Source organism: Aspergillus udagawae (genome assembly GCF_001078395.1).
Source record: "Aspergillus udagawae IFM 46973 DNA, scaffold_1, whole genome shotgun sequence".
Taxonomy (NCBI): Eukaryota; Fungi; Ascomycota; class Eurotiomycetes; order Eurotiales; family Aspergillaceae; genus Aspergillus; species Aspergillus udagawae.
This window is the reverse complement of record NW_025091264.1, coordinates 1,743,769-1,758,935: the sequence shown is the minus strand read 5'-3', so window position 1 is coordinate 1,758,935 and position 15,167 is coordinate 1,743,769. Positions and strand designations below refer to the sequence as shown.

Below are 15,167 nucleotides of genomic sequence, written 5' to 3'. Positions count from 1 at the left end.
CTTATACAGGGGTACTGTCTGCCCATATTTTCGTTCAGTATCTGCCCCTGCTTCTATTTTCCCCTCCTCTGCTCCGATTCACAGACCGTTTCTCCTTTTATACCGCCCCCGAATACCTAGTGGCTCCCCCGAAGCGTTTTCCCCGCGGTGCTTCTGTCAAGATCATGCGGTAGAGAATATCTCTCTTCATCCCTGTATAATGACCTTGGATGCAGCATCGTTACCCTCTCCGCCGAATTTTGCGCCGTGGAAGAATCCCGATCCGCCGCACTCCTTGAGTGGCATGCAATCGGGTGTAGAGCGAAATGGCAGATCAGGTTCACATCAAAATGGCAACAATGCCTCCTCCCGAATACCACGATTTCCCAACATTAAGGATCTTCAAGATGAAGCAGCCTCTCTGGATGTGAACGACTCAACTCCGGTGCGTATTCCTCTTTTGTTGATTCGCCTTGAGTTTTCCACTGTGGCATATCGCTAATATGAGTCTCATAGTTGAGTGACTTGGTCGGACGCGCACAGGAGGCGATCGAGCTAGCTAGGGAGTACGCTGATACCGAAGAATTGGACAAAGCTTATGTGCAATACCTGCGTGCATCTGAGATCACTATTAACATCATACCGCACCATCCTGACTACCGCATTACCGTCAACCAGAGCCCGGCATGGTACAAGCAATTTGCGAGTCTTATGATGGTACGCTTTTCAGCCATAAGAGGGCGGTTCATGTTTTTTTAAGTGAACACGCCAACGAAAATGGGATTCCCGACGAGATAGATCGTGTGGCTGACAAATTGATAGGCTGTGCGGACGAAGCAAGGGACGATGGACGATATCAAACAACAGATTTTGGAGGATAATTTGGCTAGCAATATCCAACCGCTGGGGCCATCCCACTTCGCTACATCGGGATCTCAGGGAACCGCCGCGGCAACGTCTCAGAGTGCAGCATCTAGGGGTCGTCAGAATGAGGCAGGTGAGAGATCAATACGGATGCCGAGTCCTTCGGAATTTCAAAGAGCGCCTGAAACACGACCCAAGCCGAACAGATATTCGGCCCCTGCTGAGGACCTACTTGCCCAACGCTTCGCTAAACTAAGGGCAGCACCATATCCCGTGAATGGTCAAAATCATCCGAATAATGGACAAAACGATGCAGCTACAACGCCTTCGCCGCCTAAATACCTTAACGACTATCCTCCTCGTCCGTCATCTTACATACAGCAAGGTTCACAGTCCAGCTCAAACTTGAGCTCACCCTCGAGGCGCCCTCTAGGGCCCCGTAGTATGGGGACAAATCGCGACGTACCGAACCCGCCTCCGAAGATACCACTTAATACCTCTCTTCCGCGGGCCCCTGATCCAGCTTACAGTCCGATATGGACAGTGCCTTCTCAACCTCCATCAAACCCGCCGAGAACATCTACTGAGAGCTCCCGCCCTGTCAATCCGCGATACTCACAGTTAGCCAACTCTCCCCGTGGCAGCCCCAGTCGTGGTGGTCTTGATGACAATCCCTATCGATCGACGACGCCAAATGGCGTTCACCAGGTCAGAGAAGCCAGGAGTAGCTCTGCAGATCTACCGCATAGCACTACTATCACCGCTCAAGCTTTACTGGAGTACCTTCGCAAATACAATGTTTTGTTGATCGATGTACGACCTCGCGAGAAATTCGACGGAGGTCATATTTACGCGAAATCAATCCTCTGCATTGAACCGGTGGCATTGAAAGAGAACGTGTCTGCGGAGGAACTTGAAGAGCGGCTGGTGGTATCCCCTGAACATGAGCAGGCGCTGTTCGAGAGGCGCAATGAGTTTGACCTCGTTGTGTACTATGACCAGAAAACGGACTCAGTCAGCTACCTTGCGGGGTCGCCTGTTGGGACAACAGCTCCTCATCTTCGAGCTTTGCACGACACATTGTATGAATTTAATGCGTACAAGCCCTTAAAAGATGCACGGCCACCTGCGTTACTATTGGGTGGACTCGATGCATGGATTGACCTTTTGGGACAGCAGTCTTTGGCAACATCGACAACTGCTGCCGTAATGGGATCCATACAGGCCAAGAGGCCGGCGATGAGACCGGGTCGACCTCTTGGGAGGGTACCGACCATGGCGAGTGCCAATTCTAGTCTTGAAGTCCGAAAAAGAAGGCTGCGCGAATATAAGCCTTTGAATCCGGAAGAATTGACCGCATGGATGGAGAAGTCGAAGAATGAGGAGATTGACACAAGCACCTATATCGAGGAGGATGTGCTGACAGAAGAACCGGAAGATGCTTCTGGGCAACAAGAGCCTCCGGTTACACCTTTCGTGCATACATATGAGGACTTCTTGCGTCGCTTCCCGGAACCGCATGCAATTCAGGAATCGATGGTTGTGCCGCACTCTCAGCCATTGATACCTTCATCAACACCCAATTACGCTGCTCCTGTACCTGTTGCGCCATCACGACCTCCTCCCGCCGTACCCCGACCGAGCTATAGTGGCGTCTCAGATGGCCGGCAAATTCAGGCACCCCTGGAGCGGCAGAATTCTGCGACCAAAACTGCTTTGTATACTCCCAGTTCGATGCTGAGTCGCCTCAAACTTCCGCGGACTGGTTTGACCAACTTCGGGGTGACTTGCTATATGAACTCGACCATCCAGTGTCTCAGCGCGACCGTAATGCTTAGCAAGTTCTTCATTGACAACCGGTTCCGGTTCTACGTTCAAAAGAATTGGAAAGGATCGCAAGGCGTCATGCCTGGGCTATTTGCGAATCTGATTAGGTCGCTGTGGAAGAACGATGTTGAGGTGATCATGCCGACATCATTTCGCAATTTTTGCGGCCGCTTGAATCAAGAGTGGGCAATCGATCGGCAACAGGATGCCAAGGAGTTTTTTGACTTTGTGGTGGACTGTTTGCATGAGGACCTCAACATCAACTGGCAGAGGACTCCTCTCCGGCCGCTCACATTCGAGGAAGAAATGCAGCGGGAGCGGATGCCTGTACCCAAGGTCTCCAAGATTGAGTGGGATCGCTACTGTCACCGGGAAGAATCCTTCATCTCCTCACTGTTTGCTGGCCAGCACGCCAGTCGGCTTCGCTGTACGACCTGCAAGCGGACGTCAACAACGTATGAGGCTTTCTATAGTATCAGTGTTGAGATTCCACCGAGCGGCACGGGCGACATCTATCAGTGCCTGCGTAGTTACTGCCAGGAGGAAATGCTGAGTGGGGATGAAGTGTGGAAGTGTCCTTATTGCAAATGTGAGAGGGTGGCGACGAAACAAATCATCATCACTCGGGCGCCTCAGATTCTGGTGGTCCATTTTAAAAGATTCTCAGCATCGAAAACGCAAAGTGCGCGCAAGATTCATACACCCATTGACTTCCCTTTGCATGGACTTCGGATGGACGATTTCGTCATCTCTGCGAGCCCTGGATCTGCCAACGATCCCAGGGCTTCAGACATGACCTCTACGACCACAGGGCCTTTCACGTATGATGCGTATGGGGTGTTACGCCACATTGGATCGACCATGGGTAGCGGACATTATATATCGCTGGTGCGGGATGCGCAGCGCCAATGCTGGCGCAAGTTTGACGATGAGCGGGCGACCGACTTTAACCCACGCGATCTGCGCTTCAAGGACCGGCTGCAGAACGAACAGGCATATATTGTATTCTACGAGCGAGTTCCGGCGAAGTGAATCCGCCATGAATTTGCATCTTGATGATTTTCGGTTTCGAATACGCCTTGAGCATTCTTTTCGGAGTGATGGTTTTGCTCTATTTGCAGGGAAATGACGGCCGACGACATGATACTTGATGATGATCCATAAATGATGATTTTGACTTTTGGCCTGTTTTCTTTCTTCTTTAGCCATGCATGTTTTGTCCCCGAGTCCACCAGCAATATTATTGTGTATATAGAGGGTATTGGGTAGACACTGTTGCAATGGGAAGTATAGAAGTTCATGACAGGATCTTCATACATTTGTCATTCAATGGCCGTTATGGGTTCTGGCCCATGTCCTCATACATCGTTTCTTGTGGTAGTTGGCCTGTGATGGACAGATTCCGCGGACTCCGGAACCAGGTCTGTCCTGAGGCAGAAAACGACGGAACCCCAAGCACGCTATCCGACAGGTTTGCCGCAGTCGATCATCCCCGAGGTTATGGCTGTTGACCCCGGAACAACAGAGAGGGTTGGTCAACTTGCTGGGTTGCTTTGGAGAATCATGTGCATTAATTGGGATAAATGGGCCTGTCGATTATCAAGCCACGATTACGATTTACTACAGCCTAGATTTTTATAGTATTGCAGTCTGAACTCCTTGCATTTATTCTGCATCTGCATACAGGATTGTTCTACTTATGAATACCATCGTGTTAGCTACCAATTCGCAGAATCTTATGAATCCTTACTTTCTGACAGAGATACCTACCAGCTACAATGACAGTGAGAGTACGAGTCTAGGTACTCCCTAGACAAGAACCGTCAAGTGGAGTACCAGCCTGGCAGGCGAGATCTGGATTCCGGTCTCCATAAGAACAGCGGAAGACCATTCCGATTCAGTCAATCAGAGTATTCATTCATCCTCCCGATGTTCGCTGATGGCCTGATTGGGAAGTATTATCCTGCATTGCATGTCAGCGCTCTTCTTAGAATAGAAGTCCCTACAGTTCTTGACTATGGAAATGAATAGAGCGAACACATGAATACATAAAAGATTATATAATCAGTCCTTCACATCTCGGAGGATCAAGATCGGGACATTAGAGGGGAAGAGAAATAAGCGGCTTTTTATTCGCGGAGGGAAGACGGAGTCCTTTGTCTATCCGGCGCTATCAGACCACCTCTAATAGAATATTCGAGCCAGTACGAAGTAGAGCAATAGGTAAGACAGCACAATTGTATGAGCACTTGATCTGATCGCTACAAAAGGTGCCCGAGAAATACCCGGATCAGATCCACGGCATTAAAAAGGAAGCGGTGCCTGAGGTTCTGGAATAAGTCAGCAGAACAATCACAGGCCGACCCCAGTATCTTTCGGGATCACCCACCCACCTAAACTTTCCCGCCGCCATTGGATTCTTCTTTTCTCCTCACCGAATCTCCTCCTGTCCTCCCCCCCATTTTCCCTTTCCCTATTTCAATCTTATCTGTCTGTCTGTCTTTTGGCATTGCCTTGATCCCTAGTGTCTCCTCAACCCTCAGTCAAATTTCCCATCTCTCCGTTGTCTGGTCCTGGTAAGTCTTTCTGTCTACAGGCGTGTTTACTCGCGTTCGGGGGAAAGCACCTGAAAACCTGGCCTTATCGGTCTGACATCCAACACCTCCGCAATGGCTGACTGCTGACTGCTGGCATTTCCTTCTTCCCCTCTCATCCTATTTTCTTCTCAATCGCTACTTCAGAAATCTAACAACTCTCACCTATCCAGTTCAATCGAACAATTTAATCACAATGTCCGCCTCCAAGGAATTCACTCTCCAGGAGATCTCCGAGCACAACACCAAGAAGGATCTCTACCTCATCGTCCACGACAAGGTCTACGACTGCTCTAGCTTCGTCGATGAGCACCCGTACGTCACATCCCCCCATACAGACATAAAATTCAAAACTGACTGGAAGCCCCCAGTGGTGGTGAGGAGGTCCTCCTCGACGTAGCCGGCCAGGACAGCACAGAGGCCTTCGAGGACGTCGGCCACAGTGATGAGGCCCGTGAGATCCTCGAGGGTCTGCTGGTTGGCACTGTGAAGCGCCTGGTAGGTTTTTCTTTTATCCCATGCTATGGCCGACTTGCGTGGATCCAAGCTGATTCGTTTCTCCTCTGTAGCCCGGTGACCCTGCCCCCCGCGCTAAGCCTGCCTCCTCTTCCACTGCTCCCACAGGCGCTGCTTCCTCGTCCAGCGGGTTCGGCATGTACGCCGTCCTGGTTGTCGGCGTTGCCGTCGCTTACGGTGCCTACCAGTACCTCCAGGCCAATGCTCAGCAACAGTAGATGTGTCTGCAAGGGAAAAGAAAATCTGGAACGACAAATAAAACCCAAAAAAAAGAAAAGTTCTACTCACCAGAGAATTTATACAGGAGAGATGCTGGTTTCAGTGTGACTGTTTTTTTTTTTTTTTTTTTTTTTTTTTTTTGTTCTGTCTGATGGCGATTCTGTTATTTCAACAAGGGATTGCTGGGTGATGATACCCAACGCAGATATTTCTGTTTACTTTCGCTGTGCTTGGTATCTCCGTTCTTTAGGGGAATCCCAAGTCTGATTTTCGCGGACGTTATATGATCATACTTATGCCTACGGATAATATAGTAGAGGAGCGATTGGCTTCTGTCTTCTGTTTCTTCCCCCCCTTTTTTTCCTCCCTCTTATTATATCCCTTTGTCAAATAGACTTTTGAAAGTGTCTTGGTTCAGTTCAAATTCCCCCGCTTGCTGCGGTGACAGGTGGTATACTGGCTCGCTCGTGTTCCATCAGTGGAGTGCGCTATGGATGATCAAGATAGACAGAAGTACGTGAATACAGCTTTGCTCAAGAAATGTAAAATAGAAGATACACAAAAAGAATGATAAATTTAGGACAAGAAAGAATAGAAAGTAGACACAGTGCTGATCATGGAGTGGAAATTTTATGGAATGCAGATGCGTTAAAAGACCATCGTAAGGGTGTTCCAAGGTGATGAATGTCCCCAAGCAAAAATCAGGTCATTCAATCCGAGAAGCAACCGGAAAGGAAAGATGAGGCTCATCTGGAACCGCCATTGAGTCCAGCGCGGACGGCGTCAAGGATCATCTCCTTTGCTTTCTCCAGTCCCTCTTTGCTGCCCTTGATTTCAATCGCCTCCCCGCGAGCCTGGTCCTTGGGCACGTGGATCCGGCATCCCGTCTGTTTGCGAATAGCGTTAATCTGGCTTCCGCCTTGGCCAACAACGAAACGGTATGTCTTGGGATCGGGAAGAATCAGGTAGCCAGTCGCAGTCTGCTGGGACGCAGAAGCAATGGCTTTCTCCAACGCCGACTTAGCTCTGGTCACATTGTCGCTACTTCCAATAAGCACCCACGGGATGGTCGCTGGTTGCGTCGGATCTGGGGCGGCCGCGCTGTGGTCGAAAACTTTCCAAGAGTGAGCCTCCACAGAATCGCTGGGCTCATCAGTGATCAATGGGAGGGACGACGCCCCGTTCGTCGTGGCGCGGGACTCCTCAGAAGCCGGTTTGGGGGGCACTTGCTGGCCAGCATGGTCGACAGTAACTCGGTAGTCGTTGCGCAGGCGTCGGAAAAAGGTGCCATTGTCTGCAATAACGTGGTGCAGATGCCGAGGAACTTCGACCGTCTCACCCTCCTGATCCTTCAGAATGGCAAGAATGTGCTCCTTCGCACTCTCGACAGCGTTGCTTGGGCCCTTCAGCTTAATATCAGACCGTCCAGAGCCTTGTTTGGGAATGTCCAGGGTGACACTAAATTGCGATTCAATACCGCGTCTCGTCTCGCCTCCGCGGCCGATGAGGAGTCTGTGCTGCGCAGGAGGAATCTCGACAGTGACCGTTACCTGGTCTTCGCGTTCCTTTACGAAAGCTTCGATAGCAGCAATGATGTTCTCAACGACCTTGCCATTTCCTTCCAACTTGATGGTGGATTCACTGCTATCGGGGCGGGGGAATCTGACAATGCGCGACGCACTTCCGTCGGTAGGACCACCGGCTTCGGTAACGATCTTGCGAATGTTCGCACCTGGGCATCGTGTCAGTTTCCAAGATGGAAGAGATACTTATATCATCACACAAACTTACCGCCACCGCCGATCAAAGCCTTGTGATACTTCTTGTCAACATCGATCGTCTTTGTGACAATAGCGTCGAATTCGCTGGATCGCTGCAGCAGAATCTTCTTTGCTTCCTCGACCTGCTGCTTTGTGCCCTTGATCTTGATTTGCACACGACCCGAAGCGTCGGGCGCGTCATTAGCTCCCGGGACGTCGATCTGGGCCCCGGTATCAGCGCGAAGCTTGTCCATCTCACGGCCACGCTGGCCGATCAAAGATGGAATCTGACTTTGAGCGACAGATACCGTAGCCGAGTGAGAGTGGTCAATGACCCACTGCAACAGACTCAAAATCTCATCTCTGGCAGCATCCGCACCCTTGCTCGGGCCCTTGACGATGACTTCGTCGGAGGCCTGGCTGGGGCGGATAGGACGAGAGCCGCCGACTTCGCTAGAAGTGTCTGCCACGGATTGATCGTCGAAGCTTGGTGTTGCAACTGTCGCCCTTGGGAATTGGACTCGCACAGAGTAGCGGTCCTGGAGTCTGTTGACCTGGCTTCCCTTCTGGCCAATAAGTTCGCGGTGGTACTGTGCGGGGATCTTCAGAACGTGAGTCGTCTCATCCTCCAGTTTCTTTCCCAGATTGATGATGCGGCCTTTGGCAGCATCCGCTTTAGCCTTGGGCCCTTTGACTTCAACCTTGCCACTGTCAACCTTGATGTCAACATCGAATTCCTCGCGAAGTTTGTTGATGTTCTCGCCTCGCTTGCCAATGAGGAAGTTTGCGAACTTCTGAGGGAAGTCGAACGAGATTGTGTAGCCTCTTTCGAGGTCATCTTTCTCCTGCTCCACTACGAAGTCCTGCAGCTTTGACACCAACTCATCCACTTGACGGGAAGGACCGCGCAGAGATACGTCACACTTATCATTACGAGCATCTCCAACGAGAGCACGGACAGGAATCTGGTCCTCACCCATTGCCTGCTGTTCGCGGGCGATGAATTTGCGTACCTTCTCCTGGTACTTAGCAGGAACTTTGACGGACTTAGAAATGATATCATTCTGGTCCCCCAGCAGTTGCGTAAGGAAATCCTGCGCTTCCTGTAGGGACTTATCAAAGGTGGCCACCTCGGTCGGAGATGGCCTCTGGCGCGGAATTTCGGGCTGCGAGTTGGTGGCCGACGGTCCTTCATAGACGAGAACAACGTCGGAGCTATCCAGCTCATCCGGAATGAGAAGGTGGACACCGTAATCATTTCGGAGCTTGCCGAGACTATGGGACTCAAGGTACGGGTGGTAGTAAGGATCGACGGAGACATGGCGAAGCCTTGCAGGAGGGTGAGCCTGGACCAAGTTCATGATGTCAGACCGTGCACGGATAGTATTCTTGCCGTCCCGGGAGTAAACCTCCCAGGTCACAGGGCCGTCAGCGCTAGGTGGGAGTGCAATACGAGCATCGTACATCTGCTCCAATTGCCGGATGATCTGTCGTTGCTGAAGGTACCGGGTGAGCGCACGTGCGTGTGCATGAGGTCCAGCAGGAGCGTTGGGATGTTGACGGGACAAGTCAATGCTGGCCATTTGCATGCTCGTAGCAAGCTCCATAGCACGATTTATACCAGCCTCGATGGAGTCCTGCGGTCCGGTGATGGTGAGAAATTCACTGTCATCTGATGCCGGTGGTAGCACAATAGCACAGCCCGTATCAGCAAGGAAGTCATGAAGAGCATTGGCTCCGTCCCCGAGGATGAATTGGTGCTGCCCGCGGTTGATGGCCAACTGTCGAAGGGTCAGTCTCTGCTGAAGATCGGCGGCAAGCCTCTCGATTTCGGCGCGAGCTTCCTGTGCAGCAGTGCGCTCTCCAGTGATCTGAATGTGCTTATCAGAAGCTGGGACAAACTGCACACGTCCGGGTTCAGCCTCCTGCGGGGGAGGCTGGCTCTGCCATGTATCATACCGAGGCACATGCACTTGAGCTTTGGTACGCTCCTCGATAGCTTTGAGGTTGGCATTATGCGCGCCTGCAATGAAGGGGAAAAATTCGGCCGGAATAGACTTGAGTCGCAGGCTCATGTTGGAGGCCCGCTCCTTAACGATAGCTTCAATTTCCCGGCGTGCCATTTCTGCCGCAACGGCGTCGCCCTCAATCAGGACGTCGATCGTGTCGTTGTCGTCTTCGTCATCCTTTGCGGCCGAGTCGTCGGCGCGGGGCACTTGGACGCGTGCACCCGTTCGTTGTTGAATGTCTTGCACAATTGCACCTTGTCGGCCGATAATATGGGCGCGGGCGGATGTTGGGATGGGAACGCGGACCGATTGCTATATCCTCTTGAGTTAACGAAAACGAGTAACAACAATCAAGAAGATATCATAGCATACCTTGGATCCGACTTGCTGTGCAACCTCCTTGAGAGCCTGTCTTACGGACTCGACTGAGCCTTTGCCCTCAAAGATGATCGAGCCTCCAGGGCCGCCCCGCATATCGACATTTGCTTTTGAGCGCCTAGAGATGTCACGGAGAATATCCTTCAGGGGCTTCTTGAGCTGTGCTCGCGGCATCATCTGAGAGGGTGCTAAACGAAGCTGCTCGATGTGTTTGCCGGGGAGACTCATGATTCTAGGAACATCGCCGGCTGCTGATCGACAACTGGTTAGAGCAAGCCGCAGTACAAACAGGGCGACAGAACAACATACTCGCTTGTGGGCGGCCAGCGACACCGTTGGCAAGAGCAGCAGCGGCAGAGGGCCTGGCACCCCAAGTAGCTGCAGCTGGTGCCTTGGGCTTCGGGCCACTTCCCAAGGCGGGGAACAGCTCCTCGGAGCGGACATCAAAAGCAGGCGACTTTTTAGGAGCTGCACTGGGAGCCGAGGGTGTAGCGGCGACTGCTTCCTCGACTGCAGCTGTGTTTTGGGCGGGAATAGTCTGCTCGTCCTTTCCCAATGAAGATGCAGGGGGATGTAGCAGATCATCTTCGTCCACGGTATCCTCCACCGTCACCTTATGCGCCTCATTGCGGGCATGCTCCTCCTCCAGCATGGCTGCAAGGGACTTGGCCCCACCGTTAACATCACTGCTCTGTACTTGAGAAGCCATCATCAAATATCGCCAATTGACACCGGAAACGAGAATTATGTACTCGAGATGGGAGGGAAAGGAGAAAGTCTAATAGGTAAGGCTTTTCGATGCATGTATTAGTTTGTGATCTCCGTCTGGTAAAAAAGCCAATACAGGAACATTGAGCATACCAGAGCAAAGATAGCACCGCTAATAAGCAAAGAGTAAGTGAAACTGACAACGAGTTTCTAATGATATTGGTAGCCAAATATTGTATCCAAAATGTTTGGAGAAGAAGAGTAGAGACCAATTGCTGATCTGTGGAGGCTAAGAGGAAAAGCGACACTGCATCACCAAATTAGCGGGGATGAGGAGAAATAAAAAGACAATTGAGAGGAAAAGTGATCAAGAGAAGAGAAGAAAAGAAGGATGAGTGAGGAGAGAGGAGGAATGAGCAAGAAAGGGAAGTCAATGCTCGTGCTTAACGGGCAATGATGACAGTGATGATCAGAATAAATTTGGGGGGGAAGAAGAAGAGGAGGAAGAGGACAGACAGCTCGATTCGCCGAAGCACTACTAGTGGAAAGGCCGGGGGTGAATTCCTGTTCGGGCGAGGGCGGAGCCGACAAAGAGCCTTGTCTCTTCCACCAGTCGTACTGAGAATCAGTATCGTCTACTGTTAATTATATATACTTCACTTCTATGGAGCCAACTCATTTCTGAGCATTGGATTTCATTCTACAGAGTAACAAATGAGCTGACATGAATGAACCCTCTCAATTGGGTGTTTGGGAACTTAATTGCGTGTGCTTACAGAATATGCTGGCCTCAGGCTTCCGCCCAGAGGTTGTGTCTGCCAAGTCCACCCTCTCCTTGATCACAAGAGGGAGGTGGGATGGCGAAAAGCATTGGTGTAGTTCACTTAGATGGCAGGAACTCATTTAGGTGGAATATCTCATGCCATGCTCTAAGGCAATCTTCTGCGTTTATGTGAATCTATGGAGGTCTAGAATTACTCATCAGACCAAAGGATTGGGCGTAATGGACCTTATATATGTCCCCAACATCTGCTCATCGTTCACTGGATAAGGTTATCAAATATAAAAATGAGAGTTATTGGATATGTCCACTGCTGGAATCCCAGTAAGTGATAGATAGCGTGCGAATAGCTTTGCAGCAGCTGCCCCATCCAAGTGATTTTCCATATCGTAATCACTTGCATCAATTCTCCTTGAATATTTTGATACTTTGCATCTAATAGACTGAAACAGCAGCAAACCAGTCAATTCCTCTCCCTAAGCCATTCAACAATGCTAAAAAGAAGATTCGGCTTCGGCTTGCCAAAACTTACCTTTATCTACCATGAGGATCATCTTCCCTATATTAATCTAATGCGGATCATAAGGCGTCACCTACAGAATAATTTATGGACAGCTTCAATGATCTCAGGAAGAGGAAGCATAAAGCATAAAAGAGTAGCCATCGACATGTGTGGTAGGCTGTGGTAACCGACAACATAAAATATCAGTCTTAACAGTGGTTATAGCCCCTGTAGAGCCCAGACTACCGACACCGATTATAGGGTCTAATCCAGCACTTTCATGTTGCATGGGACTTCCCGTGTATCGTACGGCTCGTGTCAAATACTGTCCGATAGACTAAGGTAAATTGCTTTTATCACGTAATATCACTGATGGTCTTGCTTCTCGAGCTTCTCTAGGACTGGTACTCATCGTTAAGATTTCTCCGACCCGCTAGCGTTGTTGGTTCCAGCAAGTGGCCCAGTGTAGCCACGGAGACGTGCTCCCGAAGGCCAAGCCAGGCCCTGGTGCAACCCAAAAGCTTAAGTAGAACTGGCCGGTGATAAAGTTACTTGCATAGACAGACCCGAAAAGCTTTGCTTTTGTTACCAATTTCACTCAATTTCTGTCCCTGATTTCTGAACACTCAACCTCCAGAGAATATCTCACGACCATTTAGCTCGGCACTCACGACTGGCGCGAAACAGTGAAAAATGGGATTAGTGCAATCCTGGTTGTTCGAACTTCGGAGGCTAGACTTTATGGATCATGGATTAACTCTGGGGCACTGAGAGACTCACAGGCTGTGGTCTCATGGCACATGGACGAGATAAGGTCACTAGCCCCACAAATCGTCGTCCAATCTTCGGGATAAAAAAAAAAAAGATTTGAGAAGATAGCAAAGACTGACCTCCGCGTCTCGACGGGACAGCCGAAGCTAAGCTCACTCCCCGATTTAAAAGGTCGTCACGCCCGTCCAGTGTAAAGAGTAGGAAAAAGGGTTGTGTGGGACGCTGTCTTGTCGCTTCTTGTCAACTCCAAGCTGCATATCTACACTCGACATGGGTCCACGCGGTCTCGATGAAGAAGAAAAGGCTCGCCCTGAGCCAATCTCCATCCCAGTGGAAGAGCAAGAGCCAGTCAAACAGCGTGGCTTCCTCTCTCGAATTCGCTACTATGAAGAGGTGCCGGATCGCAAGTTAGGGATTGAATCACACAGTCTTGACAGGGACCTTCCTGAAAAATCGTAAACCTCCTAACTCCCTGACAATGGCTTTCATGTGGGCGTCCGCTACGATGAACATCAGTTGTTTTAGCACAGGGTTCTTGGGAACAGAATTTGGATTGTCTTTGGGACAGACCATTGCTATCACCATATGTGCGACGTTCCTTGGTGCCGCTGTGACGGTTCACATACCTTTCCTATTTCTCTGGATCTTCCTAGAGCGATTTGCTCTTCCCATTTGCGTTGCCAGCGGCTCACATTTACCCCTTAGGGCTGGTGCGCCACTATGGGCCCTGGTACTGGTCTTCGTCAGGTTGCGATCTCGAGATATTCTTTAGGATACTATCCTTCATCCATTATCGCTGCGTTGAACGTGATCGAGCAACTCGGTTGGGCATCTGTCAACTGCATCCCTGGCGGTCTCGCCCTCAGCGCCGTTTCCGATGGCCACGTGTCGATTGCCGTGGGCGTGGTCATTGTAGCATGTGTCAGTTTCCTCTTCAGTTTCGTCGGTCTCAGGGGAGTCCTGATGTATGAGCAATACGCTTGGATTCTATTCTTCATTATTTTCATGATCATCTACGGCGAGTCTGCACACCGGGCCAACCTAGCGGCCCCTGCTACAGTTACAGGTCTCACCAGGTCAGGAAATGCTCTGAGTCTGATCGGTGTGATCTACGACTCCAGCGCATCCTGGAGCTCCATTGTCTCGGACTTTTACGTCCATTACCCGGTCAACACCCCCAAGGTCAAGATCTTCCTATACACCACTTTGGGGATCACGATTCCAACCTGTATCGGAATGCTGCTTGGTGCCTGCATCAGCTCGGCTTTGGATACGAATCCTGAATGGGCTGCCGCCTACGAGAACGGCATCGGCGAGATTCTCAAGACAATTATCTACCCTGAAGGATTTGCCAAGTTTCTCTTGGTTCTTCTGGTTCTGTCTGGAAGTATGTGATATCCTTTTGACGGATTCCGTTCAGCTCCAGCACGACTTCTCACTAACATATCTCTTTAGTTGGCGTCAATTGCATTGCTATCTACTCGGGTGCGCTTTCTGCGCAGCTTTTTGCCAAGCCCTTTGCACAAGTTCCACGGGTAGTCTGGTCGTTCCTCGTGTTCGTCTGCATTCTCCTTCTCGGTATCGCCGGTCGAGACCACCTGTTGGACGTCCTCGAGAACTTCCTGTCACTGCTGGACTACTGGAACACGTCTTTCTTCGTGATCTTGTTCACTGAGCACTATCTATTCCGCGGGGGTAGCCTCTCCAACTACGATCTTGATGCGTGGGATACGCCATCAAGAACGCCTGTCGGTTATGCGGGACTTACTGCTTTTCTTTGCGGTGCCGCTGGATGGATCGTCGGCATGGTCGAAACCTACTATGTAGGTGCTATTGCGAAGATGATAGGCCAAGATGGAGGAGACGTTGCCAACGAGTTAGCGTTCGTCTTCACCTCGGTTGCATATATCCCTCTAAGGAAACTAGAACTCAAATACGTCGGGAGGTAGATGGGTTGACCTCCCGCAAATTGCTTGTATATTATCAACAACAATCATGTTCTGAACTAAGTCCCTGGTTGCTATAGTACCTAGGGAAGGATTGATCAAGTCCATTACCAAAACAGGACCGGAAGTCTTGAGTCAGTGTATACTGCGGACTTGTATCCAAGTCTGAAGGCGTGAGATGACAAAATTCTTAAGGCACCATCTTCAGTTCAGTCACCAGTATTGCCTTCCCTGCAAGCTCAGGCCTATGGCATAGGTGGCGTCACCGAGTTCAAGAGATACCAATCCGTGCAAGCCAGAGCAGTCACGATGA

The 15,167-nt window shown here is 50.5% G+C and overlaps 4 protein-coding genes across 4 annotated transcripts; 3 read left to right on the top strand and 1 right to left on the bottom strand.

Annotated features, from left to right (window-relative positions):
* Positions 1 to 199: 199 nt before the first annotated feature.
* Aud_000583 (putative ubiquitin C-terminal hydrolase) lies at positions 200 to 3,702 on the top strand (the record flags this gene model as incomplete). The annotated part of the gene is made up of 3 exons (XM_043286092.1): positions 200 to 424; positions 496 to 696; positions 802 to 3,702. The coding sequence occupies 3 exons, from the start codon at positions 200 to 202 to the stop codon at positions 3,700 to 3,702; spliced, it is 3,327 nt and encodes a 1,108-aa protein (XP_043142027.1).
* A 1,758-nt stretch (positions 3,703 to 5,460) lies between these two features.
* On the top strand, positions 5,461 to 5,998 carry Aud_000582 (cytochrome b5-like heme/steroid binding domain-containing protein; the record flags this gene model as incomplete). Its single annotated transcript, XM_043286091.1, has 3 exons — positions 5,461 to 5,579; positions 5,636 to 5,762; positions 5,834 to 5,998. 3 exons carry the CDS (start codon positions 5,461 to 5,463, stop codon positions 5,996 to 5,998), a joined length of 411 nt encoding a protein of 136 aa, XP_043142026.1.
* Positions 5,999 to 6,745: 747 nt separating this feature from the next.
* Positions 6,746 to 10,855, bottom strand: Aud_000581 (putative RNA binding effector protein Scp160; the record flags this gene model as incomplete). Its single annotated transcript, XM_043286090.1, has 4 exons — positions 6,746 to 7,731; positions 7,791 to 10,080; positions 10,141 to 10,397; positions 10,456 to 10,855. 4 exons carry the CDS (start codon positions 10,853 to 10,855, stop codon positions 6,746 to 6,748), a joined length of 3,933 nt encoding a protein of 1,310 aa, XP_043142025.1.
* Positions 10,856 to 13,386: 2,531 nt separating this feature from the next.
* Aud_000580 (putative nucleoside transporter) lies at positions 13,387 to 14,857 on the top strand (the record flags this gene model as incomplete). The annotated part of the gene is made up of 3 exons (XM_043286089.1): positions 13,387 to 13,524; positions 13,614 to 14,295; positions 14,364 to 14,857. The coding sequence occupies 3 exons, from the start codon at positions 13,387 to 13,389 to the stop codon at positions 14,855 to 14,857; spliced, it is 1,314 nt and encodes a 437-aa protein (XP_043142024.1).
* Positions 14,858 to 15,167: the final 310 nt, after the last annotated feature.